Source organism: Anomaloglossus baeobatrachus, chromosome 10, assembly GCF_048569485.1.
Source record: "Anomaloglossus baeobatrachus isolate aAnoBae1 chromosome 10, aAnoBae1.hap1, whole genome shotgun sequence".
Taxonomy (NCBI): Eukaryota; Metazoa; Chordata; class Amphibia; order Anura; family Aromobatidae; genus Anomaloglossus; species Anomaloglossus baeobatrachus.
This window is the reverse complement of record NC_134362.1, coordinates 19,354,662-19,373,475: the sequence shown is the minus strand read 5'-3', so window position 1 is coordinate 19,373,475 and position 18,814 is coordinate 19,354,662. Positions and strand designations below refer to the sequence as shown.

General features: G+C 46.7%; 1 protein-coding gene across 1 annotated transcript in view; it reads left to right on the top strand.

The window, feature by feature from the left end:
- Window positions 1–16,499, top strand: part of TRAF6 (TNF receptor associated factor 6) — a 27,571-nt gene extending 11,072 nt beyond the window's left edge. The window contains exons 3-7 of the mRNA XM_075326692.1: window positions 1,699–1,849; window positions 2,284–2,442; window positions 9,325–9,396; window positions 9,604–9,681; window positions 15,020–16,499. Of these exons, the coding sequence (XP_075182807.1) occupies window positions 1,699–1,849; window positions 2,284–2,442; window positions 9,325–9,396; window positions 9,604–9,681; window positions 15,020–15,931 (1,372 nt within the window). The 3' untranslated portion in view covers window positions 15,932–16,499. The remainder of the gene's footprint in view (window positions 1–1,698; window positions 1,850–2,283; window positions 2,443–9,324; window positions 9,397–9,603; window positions 9,682–15,019) is intronic.
- The last annotated feature ends 2,315 nt before the right edge of the window (window positions 16,500–18,814 follow it).

Sequence of the window (18,814 nt, the reverse complement as noted above, 5' to 3'; positions counted from 1 at the left end):
ATGCGGCAGATTTAGCCGATGCCGCGGCCGGATCGAACGTTCCCTGCAACGTTTTTTGCTCCGGCAAAAAACACCGCATCGCGCCGCATCCGGCCGCCGCGGCGCATTTTTCAATGCATACCTATGGAGGCTGGATGCGGCGCGATGCGGAAAAAAACCGCATCCGCTCGCCGCATGCGTTTTTTTTCCACTGCGCATGCTCAGTAGCATGCCGCAACCGGAAAAAAACGGACAGGCCGCATGTAAAAACGTATGCAAAGGATGCGGTGTTTTCGCCGCATCCGTTGCATAGTTTTCACAGCCGGATTGAGCCGCAGTGCTCAAACCGGATGTGTGAAAGTAGCCATACCCGCATCCTGCTATATACCCGCATCCTGCTATATACCCGCATCCTGCTATATACCCGCATCCTGCTATATACCCGCATCCTGGTATGTACCCGCATCCTGGTATGTACCCGCATCCTGGTATGTACCCGCATCCTGGTATGTACCCGCATCCTGGTATGTACCCGCATCCTGGTATGTGCTCCCGATCCTGGTATGTGCTCCCGATCCTGGTATGTGCTCCCGATCCTGGTATGTGCTCCCGATCCTGGTATGTGCTCCCATCCTGCTATATACCCCCATCATCCTGCTCATATACCCCCATCATCCTGCTCATATACCCCCATCATCCTGCTCATATACCCCCATCATCCTGCTCATATACCCCCATCATCCTGCTCATATACCCCCATCATCCTGCTCATATACCCCCATCATCCTGCTCATATACCCCCATCATCCTGCTCATATACCCCCATCATCCTGCTATATGTCCTGCATCCTGTGGCACACAAAAAAAAATAAACGTTTATACTCACCTTTCCTAGCTCCACGCAGCATCACTCCCCCTCCTGTCTGTGCTGGCAGCGCTGTGTGTGGACACGTGCGCACAGCGATGACGTCATTGCTGTGGGCACCGCTAGTCTCCACACAGCCGCGGTTGGCACAGACAGGAGGAGATCGCGGTGCTGCAGGGGAACGGTGAGTGTACGGATTCACTGCTCCCCGCGCTGATGATGATGCATTGGGGCAGTGAATACAGCCGCACATACTCACTCCAGGCTGTAGTTGCCAGGGGTGATCATACGGCCGGCTGTTTAGTAAGCAGGCATCCCCCGCCCATCATCCCGCCCACCTATCAGCATTGGCTTCAGCGCTGAGAGATGGGTGGGAGGATGGGCGTGCATATGTAATGAGCGGGCCCATCCTGCTGCAGCCTGCTCGTGCCCCCGATGACCCGCTCCACCACAGCACCCTCATTCCCGGCAGCCCTATATTCAGACCATAAGACGCACCCCCTACTGTCCCCCATCATTTGGGGGGAAAAAAGGTGCGTCTTATAGTCTGAAAAATACGTTAACATCTTGAGGTTCCATAATGTATTTATCCATCATGGAGCATTTTGGGGTGTGTGGACCGGGCTCGGATGTCAAGCCCAACCTCAACACCGGTGGATGCCACCACTTGTCTGGTATCATCTAGCGGCCACAACCAGCAACGATGGCTCCTGATTAACCACTTATAGGATGTGGCAGATCCTGCAAGGTGGGTGCAGCTATCTCCTCGAGCCTGCTCGCTGACTGTTTCTCAGTTCTCTCCCTTCGGTGGGTGCTGTTGTAACCGTTATATCCATCTGCTTTCTCTCTTCCAGGGATGCAGGACCGAAGTGTCCCGTGGATAATGACCTCCTCCTGGAGAATCAACTCTTTCCCGATAACTTTGCCAAAAGGGAGATCCTATCGCTGACGGTGAAGTGTCCGAGCCTGGGCTGCTTGGGGAGGATGGAGCTGAGAAATCTGGAGGTGAGCGACCCCCGAGATCACATTCCTAAGGCCAAATCCGTGATTTATGGAACCGTCTGGCGAGAACTCTACAGCTTTCTGCCTGTTTTACTAACTAGAGCCACCGTTTTATGTTGAATAATTTCTATATATCTTTATAGAGCGTTGCGTTATAATACAGAGGTGAAAATCCCCTCCTTAGATAGAAAAGTGCATCTGCCTGAGCAACCACTAGGGGGAGCTGTCTGCACACTGTACACACTGAGCTGTATGCAGTAAGCTCCAGAGCTCCCTCTAGTGGTGGCTGCAGGAAGTCAGGATTCTGAAACCACTCGACTCCAAATATCACATCTAGATTATATTAAATGCAAAAGTAAAGTTAGTGGTTGTCATCCATACTCCGAGGTCATCATTATTATGAGATCTTACAGGCCGTGGGTTTTTTATGTCTGCAGCATCACTTAGCAGCCTGTCCGTTAGCCAGCGTGGAGTGCAAACTGTGCCAGCAGCCGTTTAACAGAAGCCAACTGCAGCGACACGTGGAGGACGAGTGCCCCCGACGCCTGGTATCGTGCGAGAACTGCCTGATGGAGATGCCCTACGAGGAGAGGACGGTACGTCTACAAACATGCAGCAGTGCAATGCTACCTGGGAGGGGGCCGCTGCGTAACAAGGGGTTCTCTGTGCTGGTCTGTAACCCCTTTACCTCAGATATGGGCTCTTGGCACTCTAGAGGTGGTGTCTCTAGTCACCGTCTGCCATATGCTTGATGGCGGCCACAGAGCAGTCACTGATGCCCAACTATCGGTCTGGTGCATTAATGGTTAAGATGATGGAGTCACTTAATCCGTGTGGTTCAGTTCCGGTAACAACCTGTAAAGGGAAAGAAATATTAGTCACTGCTCTCACCACCTGTCCTGCTGAGTGCAGTAGGCAGAAACTGGACAAAGGGGCGGAGTTTACGGCAACTTATATAGTCTTCAGATCGTAATTAAAATGTTCACCTGTCCAATCAGCTCTGAGGATAGAGAATACCGTCTTATGCTGCTGGAAGGGAAAAAAAAAATGTAATAATTTCTTTGCTTCCACACATCCCTGGGAAGAATCAGTCCCCTTCCCCCCTCTGGCAGCACTTCACACTACACTTTTTCTGCAGCGGGTAGAGCTGCCAGGGGGGGAAGAAGACTGATTCTCACCAGAGATGTGTGACAGCATGGAAGTGTAAAAATATATAGGAATATATTTTAAGACTTATTATAAAAAAAATTTCTATATGTATGTGTATACATATGTATGTATGTATGTATGTATATATATATATATATATATATATATATATATATATATATATATATATATATATATATATATATATATATATATATATATATATATATATATACACATATATATATGTGTGTGTATATTAAGTGTAATATATATGCGTGTATATCATGTATAATATATATGTATGTGTGTGTGTATATATATATATATATATATATATATATATATATATATATATATATATATATATATATATATATATATGAGAGAGAGAAATCTCATATTTTATTATTTCTTTGTCGCTCCATTGGGAGACCCAGACAATTGGGTGTATAGCTTCTGCCTCCGGAGGCCACACAAAGTATTACACTTTAAAAAGTGTAACCCCTCCCCTCTGCTATACACCCTCCCGTGCATCACGGGCTCATCAGTTTTATGCTTTGTGTTGAAGGAGGCACACATGCACACAATGCTCCACATTTTAGTCAGCAGCAGCTGCTGATTATATCGGATGGAAGAAAAGAGGGCCCCTAACAGGGCCCCCGGCATGCTCCCTTCTCACCCCACTGAGTCGGCGGTGTTGTTAAGGTTGAGGTACCCATTGCGGGTACACAGGCAGGAGCCACATGCCGTTTTCCTTCCCCATCCCTTAGGGGCTCTGGGGAAGTGGGATCCTAACCGGTCATCCAGCCACTGGGACCGGGCTCCCTCCGCAGCCCCTGGGGGAATCTGCCGGACAGGAGACGGAGTATCGTCAGGGACATGGCCCTGCATCTACAGGTACTCTGTGTCCCCGTTGGGACGGTGCATGAAGCACCTTGACCTCAGACGCTGCAGCGACTGCGGTGTGGATTTTTTGTCTGGGACTACCGCGCCGACCGTGCCTGTTTGCCGGCCGCGGTGTTTACTTTAGTCCCCGGCTTTTGCGGCCTAGTGTGTTAAACTCCCGCCCCTGAGCCTGCCAGTCAGGGAGAAAGGCGGGACGGTCGGTATGATGCCGACAGTGAGGGCTGGAGCACACTTCGCTGTCCTCCGCTCCCCTCACTGATCTCTATGGGCCACCAGGTTCCCGCACTTTTGCGGTTCCGCCCACGGCTCTCTCCTCCCCTCGGAACGCCGGCAGCCATTGTTATAATTCTGCCGGTGGAGGATCTCAGAATCTGCTACCACTGCTCTGAGAGAGGGGGATCCTAACCGGTCGCCATGCCTGGGACCGGGCTCCATCCGCAGCCCTTGGGGGATTCTGACGGACAGGAGACTGGACATCATCAGGGACAGAGCCCTGCATCATAAGGTACTCTGTGTCCCCTGAGGGACGGTGCATGCAGCATCTGTGTTACAAATGCCGCAGCGGTTGCTGAGTGGTTTGTGAGACTGGGACTACCGCGCCGACCGCGCCATGTTTGTCGGCCGCGTTTTTAAATTTAGTCCCCGGCTCTTGCGGCCTAGTACCATATTCTCCCGTTCTCGGGCCTGCCAGTCAGGGGTAACGACGGGACGGCCGACTGGACGTCGGCAGGGAGGGCTGGAGCATACGTTGGTATCCTCCTTCCCCCTCACTGAGCACTGTGGGGCACCAGTTTTCAGGTGCTGACCCCCCTTGGGGCCGCAGTGTATATATATATATGTTTATTTATATGGTATATGATCTCACTGTTCGGCAGCATTATTTGCTTTTGGCTGTATACCCTCACTGATTACTCTGCGGACGACATGCTGTTGTCTGCTCTTAAAGAGTAAGGGTGCCAAGGCACTGGCTTATTTTACAACCTGTACCTCTTGTGCGGCTATATTACAGGCAGGTTCCACATACCCTCATTGTGTACAATGCTTGGCCCCGAGGGCACTCACTCAGCCGGAGCCTCCGGCACTGGTGGGACCCTCGGCCAGGTGGTACCGCCGGTTTCCACTGCACAGATGACAGGGACAGAGTTTGCATGTTGGAATCAGCAAATCTCTGAGCTTTCACATTCCAGGACTCAGTCTATGGACAGCGGGTCTGCTAAGATACTGGAAGCCTTGCAGTCCAGACCGATAACACAGGGCCAGGGAGCTGTGAGTTCATCGCTCCCGGGTCCCTCTGGGTCGGTACAACAAGGGGCTCCTGGGGTAACACAGAGATCCCACGGTGAGAACTCCGTCACGGACCGCGGCCTCTGATAGGCTAAGCGGGCCCGCTGGGAACCTTCCCCGACTTCATCAGGAGTGCGTGTTTCGATCACTCTAACTCCAGAGGGGCCGTCCAGAAGCACAGAACTTTACGGACAAGCGCTTACTAAGCGCCTTATTGGCACGCGTTACCCTTTTTTTCCCCCCTGACGTTGTTAAGGGTTGGGCTCAGTGTCACAGGGTGGATTCTCCAGTCTCTAGGCTGGCGGCTAGATCCGTAGTATTAGTGGCAGATGCCATCTCTCACGAATGCCACTGACAGGCAAATAAAGCTTATGATGAAATCATCTATGAAGCCATAGTCGCATCTTTTGCTCCAGCCTTCGCAGCCGTGAGGGCACTCCAAGCTATCTCAGCTTCTCTGGCTGAGATTATTGCGGTTGCACATACCTCTGCCCCGCAGGTTGTGGCCTTCTTTTCTCAGGCGTTGCTTTTTTCGTTCTACGCCATGAACGCCGTTCCTGGACTCTGCGAGCCGTACAGCGGTAGCATCCACCAATTCGGTGGCAGTCTGCAGGGCCATGTGGCTACGTGAATGGAAGGCAGGCTCTGCTTCCAAGAAGTTCTTAACCGGTTTGCCATTTTCTGGCGACCGTTTGTTTGGCGAGCAATTGGATGAAGTTACTAGACAGTCCAAGGGAAAAGTCTCGTCCTTGCCCCAGTCCAAAGGTTTCGGTCATTTCGGTCCTCAGCAAAGTTCCGTTCCTCCACGTCCAACAGATCAGAGGAGGGCTAGAGGAACTCTTCTGCAGGGCGGTCTAAGTCACAAGGCGGCTTCCTCATGACTTCAGCCTCACCAAGACCGCGCCCTCGGTCGGTGGCAGGCTCTCCCGCTTTTGCGACGCCTGGTGGCCACATGTCCAAGACCGATGGGTGAGAGACATTCTGTCTCACGGTTACAGGATAGAGCTCTGCTCTCGTCCTCCGACTCGTTTCTTCAAAACATCTCCGCCCCCCGAGCGAGCCGATGCACTTTTTCAGGCGGTGAACACTCTGAAGCCTCGATGTCACAAGGAGACTTCCTAGCATCAATTGACATCAAGGATGCTTATCTCCATGTGCCGATCGCACCAGAGCTTCAACGCTTTCTGCGTTTCGCCATCAGGGACGAACACCTTCAGTTCGTGGCACTGCCATTTGGCCTGGCGACAGCCCCACGGGTCTTCACCAAGGTCATGGCAGCAGTGGTGGCGGTCCTACACTCAGGGCCGCTCGGTGATCACTTACCTAGACGATCTTCTAGTCAAGACACCCTCCTGGGTGGCATGTCAACACAACCTGACCATTGCTCTGGAGACTCTCCAGGGGTTCGGGTGGATCATCAAATTTCCAAGGTCAAAACTGACACCGACCCAATCACTGACTTGCCTCGGGATGGAGTTTCATACTCTCTCAGCGATAGTGAAGATTCCGCTGCATAGTCAGCGTTCACTACAGACAGGGGTGCAATCTCTCCTTCGGGCCCAGTCACCCCTTGAGGCGCCTCATGCACTTTCTAAGGAAGATGGTGGCAGCAAGGGAGGCAGTTCCCTTGCGCAGTTTCATCTGCGTCCGATTCTATCGGACACCGCAAATGGGACAGGAGGTCGACGTCCCTAGACAAGAACGTCTCTCTTTCCCTTGCAGCAAAACCTCTCTTCAGCGGTGTCTGTTTTCCACTTCCTGGGCGAAGGAAAAATCCTTCGTGCCCCCAGCCGGGGCTGTGGTCACGACGTACGTGAGTCTGTCAGGGTGGGGAGCGGTCTTCCTCCACCACTCGGCTCAGGGAACCTGGACTCCGACAGAGTCCTCCCTTCAGATCAATGTTCTGGAGATAAGGGCAGTGGATCTAGCCCTAAAGGTGTTCCAGCGGTGGCTGGAGGGCAGGCAGATCCGATTTCAGTCGGACAACGCCACGGCGGTTGCGTACATCAACCACCAGGGCGGCACACACAGTCGTCAAGCCTTCCGAGCAGTTCGGCGGATTCGGCTGTGGGCGGAAGCCACAGCCCCCACCATCTCCGCAGTTCACATCCCGGGCGTAAAAAACTGGGAAGCAGATTTTCTCAGTCGCCAGGGCATGGACGCAGGGGAATGGTCTCTTCACCCGGTCGTGTTTCTAGAGATTTGTTGCCGCTGGGGAACGCCGGACGTCGATCTAATGGCGTCTCGGCACAACAACAAAGTCCCGGCATTCATGGCTCGGTCCAAGGATCACAGAGCTCTGGTGGCAGACGCGCTAGTTCACGACTGGTCGCAGTTTCGACTGCCTTATGTATTTCCTCCTCTGGCACTACTGCCCAGAGTGTTACGCAAGATCAGGTCAGACTGTCGCCGCGCCATCCTCGTTGCTCCAGACTGGCCGAGGTGATCGTGGTACCCGGATCTGTGGCACCTCACGGTGGGTCAACCGTAGGCACTACCAGACCGACCAGACTTGCTGCCTCAAGGGCCATATTTCCTTCTGAATTCTGCGGCTCTAAACCTGACTGTGTGGCCATTGAGTCCTGGCTCCTAGGGTTATCATGGATATCACCAGATGTCATTGCCACCATGAGACAGGCCAGGAAACCAACGTCCGCCAAAATCTATCACAGGACTTGGAGGATCTTCTTATGCTGGTGCTCTGATCAGGGTTTTACTCCCTGGCCGTTTGCCTTGCCCACTTTTCTTTCTTTCCTTCAATCCGGAATGGACAAGGGCTTGTCTCTCGGCTCTCTCAAGGGACAAGTATCGGCGCTTTCCGGTCCCACCTTACAAGCGTCCGTTAACACCCTCGGATCTTAACAGGGTGCTGACGACTCTTAAAAAGCCACTTTTCGAGCCGATGCGGGATCTCTCTATCTCGCCTTTTGCAAAGGGTGGCCTTCCTAGTGGCAGTCACATCACTCAGAAGAGTGTCTCAGCTAGCAGCGCTGTCATGCAAAGCCCCCTTCCTGGTGTTTCACCAGGATAGGGTGGTTCTACGTCCGGTCCCGGACTTTCTCCCTAAGGTATCCCCGTTTCATCTCAATCAGGATATCGTCTTACCCTCTTTGGGTCCGCATCCAGTTCACCAATGTGAAAAGGATTTGCATTTATTAGATCTGGTGAGAGCACTCCGGCTCTACATTTCTCGCACGGCGCCCCTGCGCCGGTCTGATGCGCTCTTGTCCTGATCGCGGGCCAGAGTCAGGGATTTCAGGTTTTCAAGTCAACCTTGGCTCGGTGGTTCAAGGAACCGATTCTTGAAGCCTACCGTTCTTTTAGGCTTCCGATCCTGCAGGGCTGAAGGCCCATTCTACCAGAGCAGTCGGTGTCCTGCGCATTGCAACACCAGGCTACGGCTCGGCAGGTGTGTCAGGCGGCTACCTGGTCGAGTCTGCACACTTTCACGAAACACTATCAGGTGCATGCCTATGCTTCGGCAGACGCCAGCCTAGGTAGGCGAGTCCTTCAGGCGGCAGTTGCCCACCTGTAAGAGGGGGCCGTTTTTTCGGCTCTTTTTATCGAGGTATTATTTTACCCACCCAGGGATTGCTTTTGGACATCCCAATTGTCTGGGTCTCCCAATGGAGCGACAAAGAAGAAGGGAATTTTGTTTACTTACCGTAAATTCCTTTTCTTCTAGCTCCTATCGGGAGACCCAGCACCCGCCCATGTTCCCTTCGGGCTGTTGTTCTTTTGTGTACACATGTTGTTCATGTTGAATTGTTCTTTTGGTTCATGGTTTTCAGTTCTCCGAACATCCTTCGGATTGAATTTACCTTAGACCTATTTATAAGTTTCCTCCTTCCTGCTTTGGCACCAAAACTGATGAGCCCGTGATGCACGGGGGGTGTATAGGCAGAGGGGAGGGGTTACACTTTTTAAAGTGTAATACTTTGTGTGGCCTCCGGAGGCAGAAGCTATACACCCAATTGTCTGGGTCTCCCAATAGGAGCTAGAAGAAAAGGAATTTACGGTAAGTAAACAAAATTCCCTTCTTTTGTATTTATTTTTTCTTTACAAATTGTTTCTTTTAAGATCCATCCTCACTGTAACCTTCAATCGCTTCCATCGTTCTTCTATTAATTTTACAGGGACACGACCAGACCTGCCCCTTAGCCTATGTGACCTGTGAATACTGCCAAACCGATCTGGCCCGGAAACAGGTAGGAAAGCCTCGAGGCGACCAGTGCAATTACTCGAGATTGTGCTGAAGTAGCCGGTCCACAGATTTACAAAAGGAATTGTTATTGCTATATACGTAATTGTCATCACAGTCTCTTTAAAATGGAAGTTCCTATTTGGAATTTGTGCAGTGATTCAGTTGATGAGGTTGCGATAAATCCATGTGACTGGCTGGGCTTTTCTTTCAGATGGCCGCTCACTATGACATGGACTGTAACAAGGCTCCAATCCCATGTACTTATAGCCACTTTGGATGCGAAGAAAAGGTGAATATTGTAAACACGAAATTAAGTATACCGATCTAAATTCTTGTACATAGGGGCAGTATTATAGTAGTTATATTCTTGTACATAGGAGCAGTATTATAGTAGTTATATTCTTGTACATAGGGGCAGTATTATAGTAGTTATATTCTTGTATATAGGGGACAGTATTATAGTAGTTATATTCTGGTACATAGGGGACAGTATTATAGTAGTTATATTCTTGTACATAGGGGGCAGTATTATAGTAGTTATATTCTTGTACATAGGGGCAGTATTATAGTAGTTATATTCTTGTATATAGGGGACAGTATTATAGTAGTTATATTCTGGTACATAGGGGACAGTATTATAGTAGTTATATTCTTGTATATAGGGCAGTATTATAGTAGTTATATTCTTGTACATAGGGGACAGTATTATAGTAGTTATATTCTTGTATATAGGCGACAGTATTATAGTAGTTATATTCTTGTACATAGGGGCAGTATTATAGTAGTTATATTCTTGTACATAGGGAGCAGTATTATAGTAGTTATATTCTTGTACATAGGGGCAGTATTATAGTAGTTATATTCTTGTATATAGGGGACAGTATTATAGTAGTTATATTCTGGTACATAGGGGACAGTATTATAGTAGTTATATTCTTGTACATAGGGGGCAGTATTATAGTAGTTATATTCTTGTACATAGGGGCAGTATTATAGTAGTTATATTCTTGTATATAGGGGACAGTATTATAGTAGTTATATTCTGGTACATAGGGGACAGTATTATAGTAGTTATATTCTTGTATATAGGGCAGTATTATAGTAGTTATATTCTTGTACATAGGGGACAGTATTATAGTAGTTATATTCTTGTATATAGGCGACAGTATTATAGTAGTTATATTCTTGTACATAGGGGCAGTATTATAGTAGTTATATTCTTGTACATAGGGGACAGTATTATAGTAGTTATATTCTTGTACATAGGAGCAGTATTATAGTAGTTATATTCTTGTATATAGGGGACAGTATTATAGTAGTTATATTCTTGTATATAGGGCAGTATTATAGTAGTTATATTCTTGTACATAGGGGACAGTATTATAGTAGTTATATTCTTGTACATAGGAGCAGTATTATAGTAGTTATATTCTTGTATATAGGGGACAGTATTATAGTAGTTATATTCTGGTACATAGGGGACAGTATTATAGTAGTTATATTCTTGTATATAGGGCAGTATTATAGTAGTTATATTCTGGTACATAGGGGGCAGTATTATAGTAGTTATATTCTTGTATATAGGCGACAGTATTATAGTAGTTATATTCTTGTACATAGGGGCAGTATTATAGTAGTTATATTCTTGTACATAGGGGACAGTATTATAGTAGTTATATTCTTGTACATAGGGGGCAGTATTATAGTAGTTATATTCTTGTACATAGGGGGCAGTATTATAGTAGTTATATTCTTGTATATAGGGGCAGTATTATAGTAGTTATATTCTTGTACATAGGAGCAGTATTATAGTAGTCATATTCTTGTACATAGGAGCAGTATTATAGTAGTTATATTCTTGTACATAGGAGCAGTATTATAGTAGTTATATTCTTGTACATAGGAGCAGTATTATAGTACTTATATTCTTGTACATAGGGGTAGTATTATAGTAGTTATATTCTTGTACATAGGAGCAGTATTATAGTAGTTATATTCTTGTACGTAGGGGGCAGTATTATAGTAGTTATATTCCTGCACATAGGGGCAGTATTATAGTAGTTATATTCTTGTACATAGGGGCAGTATTATAGTAGATATATTCTTGTACATAGGGGCAGTATTATAGTAGTTATATTCTTGTACATAGGGGCAGTATTATAGTAGTTATATTCTTGTACATATGGGCAGTATTATAGTAGTTATATTCTTGTATATAGGAGCAGTATTATAGTAGTTATATTCTTGTACATAGGGGCAGTATTATAGTAGTGATATTCTTGTACATAGGGGCAGTATTATAGTAGTTATATTCTTGTACATAGGGGGCAGTAATATAGTAGTTATATTCTTGTACATAGGAGCAGTATTATAGTAGTTATATTCTTGTACATAGGGGGTAGTATTGTAGTAGTTATATTCTTGTACATAGGAGCAGTATTATAGTACTTATATTCTTGTACATATGAGGCAGTATTATAGTAGTTATATTCTTGTACATAGGGGCAGTATTATAGTAGTTATAGTCTTGTATATAGGAGCAGTATTATAGTAGTTATATTCCTGTATATAGGGGGTAGTATTATAGTAGTTATATTCTTGTACATAGGGGGCAGTATTATAGTAGTTATATTCCTGTATATAGGGGGTAGTATTATAGTAGTTATTTTCTTGTACATAGGGGGCAGTATTATAGTAGTGATATTCTTGTACATAGGGGCAGTATTATAGTAGTTATATTCCTGTATATAGGGGGTAGTATTATAGTAGTTATTTTCTTGTACATAGGGGGCAGTAGTATAGTAGTTATATTCTTGTACATAGGGGGCAGTATTATAGTAGTTATATTCCTGTATATAGGGGGTAGTATTATAGTAGTTATATTCTTGTACATAGGGGGCAGTATTATAGTAGTTATATTCTTGTACATAGGGGCAGAATTATAGTAGTTATATTCTTGTACATAGCGGCAGTATTATAGTAGTTATATTCATGTACATAGGGGCAGTATTATAGTAGTTATATTCTTGTACATAGGGGCAGTATTATAGTAGTTATATTCATGTACATAGGGAGCAGTATTATAGTAGTTATATTCTTGTACATAGGGGGCAGTATTATAGTAGTTATATTCTTGTACATAGGGGACAGTATTATAGTAGTTATATTCTTGTATATAGGCGACAGTATTATAGTAGTTATATTCTTGTACATAGGGGCAGTATTATAGTAGTTATATTCTTGTACATAGGGGGCAGTATTATAGTAGTTATATTCTTGTACATAGGGGGCAGTATTATAGTAGTTATATTCTTGTATATAGGGGCAGTATTATAGTAGTTATATTCTTGTACATAGGAGCAGTATTTTAGTAGTCATATTCTTGTACATAGGAGCAGTATTATAGTAGTTATATTCTTGTACATAGGAGCAGTATTATAGTAGTTATATTCTTGTACATAGAAGCAGTATTATAGTAGTTTTATTCTTGTATATAGGGGCAGTATTATAGTAGTTATATTCTTGTACATAGGGCCAGTATTATAGTAGTTATATTCTTGTACATATGGGCAGTATTATAGTAGTTATATTCTTGTACATAGGAGCAGTATTATAGTAGTTATATTCTTGTACGTAGGGGGCAGTATTATAGTAGTTATATTCATGTACATAGGGGCAGTATTATAGTAGATATATTCTTGTACATAGGGGCAGTATTATAGTAGTTATATTCTTGTACATATGGGCAGTATTATAGTAGTTATATTCTTGTATATAGGAGCAGTATTATAGTAGTTATATTCTTGTACATAGGGGGCAGTATTATAGTAGTGATATTCTTCTACATAGGGGCAGTATTATAGTAGTTATATTCTTGTACATAGGAGCAGTATTATAGTAGTTATATTCTTGTACATAGGGGGCAGTATTATAGTAGTGATATTCTTGTACATAGGGGCAGTATTATAGTAGTTATATTCTTGTACATAGGGGGCAGTATTATAGTAGTGATATTCTTGTACATAGGGGCAGTATTATAGTAGTTATATTCTTGTACATAGGAGCAGTATTATAGTAGTTATATTCTTGTACATAGGAGCAGTATTATAGTAGTTATATTCTTGTACATAGGGGGCAGTAATATAGTAGTTATATCCTTGTACATAGGAGCAGTATTATAGTAGTTATATTCTTGTACATAGGGGGTAGTATTATAGTAGTTATATCCTTGTACATAGGAGCAGTATTATAGTAGTTATATTCCTGTATATAGGGGGTAGTATTATAGTAGTTATATTCTTGTACATAGGGGGCAGTATTATAGTAGTTATATTCCTGTATATAGGGGGTAGTATTATAGTAGTTATTTTCTTGTACATAGGGGGCAGTAGTATAGTAGTTATATTCTTGTACATAGGGGGCAGTATTATAGTAGTTATATTCCTGTATATAGGGGGTAGTATTATAGTAGTTATATTCTTGTACATAGGGGGCAGTATTATAGTAGTTATATTCTTGTACATAGGGGCAGAATTATAGTAGTTATATTCTTGTACATAGCGGCAGTATTATAGTAGTTATATTCATGTACATAGGGGCAGTATTATAGTAGTTATATTCTTGTACATAGGGGCAGTATTATAGTAGTTATATTCATGTACATAGGGAGCAGTATTATAGTAGTTATATTCTTGTACATAGGGGGCAGTATTATAGTAGTTATATTCTTGTACATAGGAGCAGTATTATAGTAGTTATATTCTTGTACATAGGGGGCAGTATTATAGTAGTTATATTCTTGTACATGGGGGCAGTATTATAGTAGTTATATTCTTGTACATAGGGGCAGTATTATAGTAGTTATATTCTTGTACATGGGGGCAGTATTATAGTAGTTATATTCTTGTACATAGGGGGCAGTATTATAGTAGTTATATTCTTGTACATAGGGGCAGTATTATAGTAGTGATATTTTTGTACCTATGGGGCAGTATTATAGTAGTGATATTTTTGTACATATGGGGTAGTATTATAGTAGTTATATTCTTGTACATAGGGGCAGTTTTATAGTAGTTATATTCTTGTACATAGGGGCAGTATTATAGTAGTTATATTCTTGTACATAGGGGGCAGTATTATAGTAGTTATATTCTTGTACATAGGAGCAGTATTATAGTAGTTATATTCTTGTACATAGGGGGCAGTATTATAGTAGTTATATTCTTGTACATGGGGGCAGTATTATAGTAGTTATATTCTTGTACATAGGGGGAAGTATTATAGTAGTTATATTCTTGTACATAGGGGGCAGTATTATAGTAGTTATATTCTTGTACATAGGGGCAGTATTATAGTAGTTATATTCTTGTACATAGGGGGCAGTATTATAGTAGTTATATACTTGTACATAGGGGGCAGTATTATAGTAGTTATATTCTTGTTAATAGTGGGCAGTATTATAGTAGTTATATTCTTGTACATAGGGGCAGTATTATAGTAGTGATATTTTTGTATATAAGGGGCAGTATTATAGTAGTGATATTTTTATACATATGGGGCAGTATTATAGTAGATATATTTTGGTATATTACTGGTATACGTCTTCTGATTGTGATTTCTTCTGACAGATGCAGAGGAAGGATCTTGCCCGGCACTTGCAGGAGTTCACCCAGGCTCACATGCGGATGATGGCACACACCCTGAGGAGCGGCAGCAGCTCCTTCACACCCACATCCAACATGGCCAGCGTGTTGCTTGACCCCAACCAGTTTGAGCCGGCTCCTCCGTCATTCCCAGTGCCTTCTTCCTTAATGTCCACCCCTCATGACTCCAGCCAGCAGATCCAGAGCATGAAGGAGACCATTGAACAGCTGGAGGCTCGCCTGGTGATTCAGGACCATCAGATCCGTGAGCTCATAGCCAAAATGGAAACCCAGACTGTCACCGTCATGGACTTGAAGCACACAGTCCGCGTCTTGGAGGACAAGCTGGTGGAGGTGGAGGCGCAGCAGTACAATGGCGTCTTCATATGGAAGATCCACAACTTCAGCGCCCACCTAAGGAACCAGGAAGAGGAGCGGCCGGTGGTCATCCATAGTCCTGGGTTTTACACGGGTAAGCCCGGCTACAAGCTCTGCCTCCGGATGCACCTGCAGTCGCCCACCGCTTCCCGCTGTGCCAACTACATCTCCCTCTTCGTGCACACCATGCAAGGCGAATACGACAACCTCCTGCTCTGGCCTTTTCAGGGGACCATCCGCCTCTCCATCTTGGACCAGTCAGAAGGCTCCAACTTTCAGGACCAAGAAGAAATTATGGACACTAAACCAGACTTGTTGGCCTTCCAGAGGCCCACCGTGGTCCGAAACCCGAAGGGCTTTGGCTACATCACCTTCATGCCCATCCAGGCCTTAAGACAGCGCATGTTCATAAAAAACGACACGTTGCTGGTGCGCTGCGTCGTCACCACCCAAGGAGAACTGAACAGCCCGCGCCGCGAGGGCTTCCACCCACGCAACAGCGACGGGGCCACCTTATAGTCCACGGATCCCCCTGTAATGGAACCTTCTCATGCTGACCATGGAGACGCACCGCACTCCATCTTTTACGACTGTGCAAAGCTTCCGAACCTGAGTCTGGAGAACGGTCTGTGACCAGACGGCGTATTAAACGTTATTTGTACCTGGACTGAACCGTCTGATGCTGGAGGCGACAGCGGAAACCTTTTTTGTACATTTTATTTTAATCACTAAAACATGGAAAAAGAAAAAAAGATCTTGTAAGTTTGGAGATGAGATAATTATTGTACCTGACCCGAAGACGTCTCCTGCCCGGTCCCTGCACAAGGAACGCCATAAAAACAGCACCCCTCCAAAAATGAAGGAATTGTGTGTTCTTTCACTATTTCGCATCAGTCGGTATTTTTAGTACATTATTGTATTTTTGGGATTATGAAACGCACTCTTCCTCCCAAAAATTTGGGAGCAAAATGAGGGGTGCGTCTTATAATCTGAATGTAACTTACCGGGGGCTGCTGGAGAATAGTGACAGGACACAGGTGCTATCCTGAGGGCTGTGTGGCGGGCGGCGCTGCTCTGTGTGGCGGGCGGCGACGCTCTGTGTGGCGGGCGGTGAGGCAGGGACCATCCTAAAGACTGCGGTTTCGGGCTTCAAATAATGTTGCTCTCTGCTCAAGATCTCATCTGCACACACGCCATCTCCAGCCCATTGATGTCCCAGCAGCGGACTTAAGAACAATGGCACCTGGAGGTGGCGCATGCGCAGATGAGATCTCTGCTTGTAATTGAGCCGATAACTCAATCTGCGCACGTGCCGCCTCCGGGCACCATTTTTTTTTTTTTTTTAAGCCCGCACCGCTGACAGTTCCTGGATATTTTCTCTGCCACACAGCGCCAACAAGCATCTGGGACACGTTACACCTCGCCCGTCTCTTCGACTGCCCCGGTCCCCTGTGACCCCGCTCCAACACAGTTTCCACACCGCCCTGCACTACCGCCCCTGTCTCCTGTGACCCCCCCCCCCCCGCTTAATCACCGCTGCCGCTTTGCCCTGCTCCACTACCGCCCCTGTCTCCTGTGACACCCCCCCACCCCGCTTCATCACCACTGCCGCTTTGCCCTGCTCCACTACCGCCCCTGTCTCCTGTGACACCACCCCCCCCCCCCCACCTTCATCACTATTGCCTCACCGCCCTCCTCCACTACCACCCCGGTCTCCTGTGACCCCCCCCCCCCCCCGCTTCACCACTGTTGCCGCACCACCCTGCTCCACTACCACCCCGGTCTCCTGTGACCCCCGATCCAACACTATTGCCGCGCCCTGCTCCACTACCGCCCCTGTCTCCTGTGACCCCCGATCCAAAGCTGTTGCCGCACCACCCTGCTTCACTACCGCCCCTGTCTCCTGTGATCCCCGCTCCACCACTGTTGCCGCACCGCCCTGCTCCACTACCGCCCCTGTCTCCTGTGATCCCCGCTCCACCACTGTTGCCGCACCGCCCTGCTCCACTACCGCCCCTGTCTCCTGTGATCCCCGCTCCACCACTGTTGCCACACCGCCCTGCTCCACTACCACCCCTGTCTCCTGTGATCCCCGCTCCACCACTGTTGCCGCACCGCCCTGCTCCACTACCGCCCCTGTCTCCTGTGATCCCCGCTCCACCACTGTTGCCGCACCGCCCTGCTCCACTACCGCCCCTGTCTCCTGTGATCCCCGCTCCACCACTGTTGCCGCACCGCCCTGCTCCACTACCGCCCCTGTCTCCTGTGATCCCCGCTCCACCACTGTTGCCGCACCGCCCTGCTCCACTACCGCCCCTGTCTCCTGTGACCCCCGCTCCACCACTGTTGCCGCACCGCCCTGCTCCACTACCGCCCCTGTCTCCTGTGACCCCCGCTCCACCACTGTTGCCGCACCGCCCTGCTCCACTACCGCCCCTGTCTCCTGTGACCCCCTACTCCACCACCGCTGCCATACTGCCCTGCCCCACAACTGCACCTACTCCGCTACCCGCCCCCCCCTAGTAAGACCCCATCGGATTAGAAGACTGATCCCTTTTTTTTCCCTCTAAACTTGGGGTGCGTCTTCCAAAACGAAAAATCCGGTATATGGTACAGTCAGGGGTGTCCCGAGAATAAGCCTTTTAACTAATCTTATCAAAACTGCCCCAGCGACCGAACCATGCTTCCTCCTGAGGGCTCCGAGCATTGATCTATGGAGCCGCTGTCTCCACCACGAGAACGTCGCTCCACCCAGGGCGGGGGAATTAATTCCAGATCATGCAATTGATCTCTCATGGAGCAGATATTAAAACATTTTTATATACATTTTTTCCTAAACATGAAGCTGACGACCTAAGATGCATCACCGGCGTTGAGCCATAATGAGGTGAAGACTTGAGTTTTTTTACTTCATAGGGGATCATCCAGGGTTAGAAAAGACGATGGTTTCCCAAACAGCGCCCCCCGTGGTCTGCAGGCTACACACGGTCACTGCATTCACTTCAGTGTGGCTGAGCTGCAGTACCACTGACGGCCTGGAAAAAGGTGTGGTGCTGTTTTTATTTTTTGGGGGTTTTTTTTTGGAACAAGGGCGCTATGTTTTTCTAATCCACTTTAAATTTGCCTATGTATAAAATAGTCCATTAAGCGCTGCGTATTAGGCTGTGTGCCCACGTTGCTTTTTTATGTGCTGCTTTTCTGCATGTTTCGGCAGGAAAAACGCAGCAGAAAAAAATGCGCTTTTTTTATTGCGATTGCGCATTTCTTCACATCTGTGTTTTGTGCTTTGTCATGGCGATTTGTGTTTTGTGCTTTGTCATGGCGATTGCGGGGGATCAGGCACTGTACCCCTGCGATTGCCACCGGGACCTGGCTCTCGCTGCCCGGAGTGGTGCCTGCGCC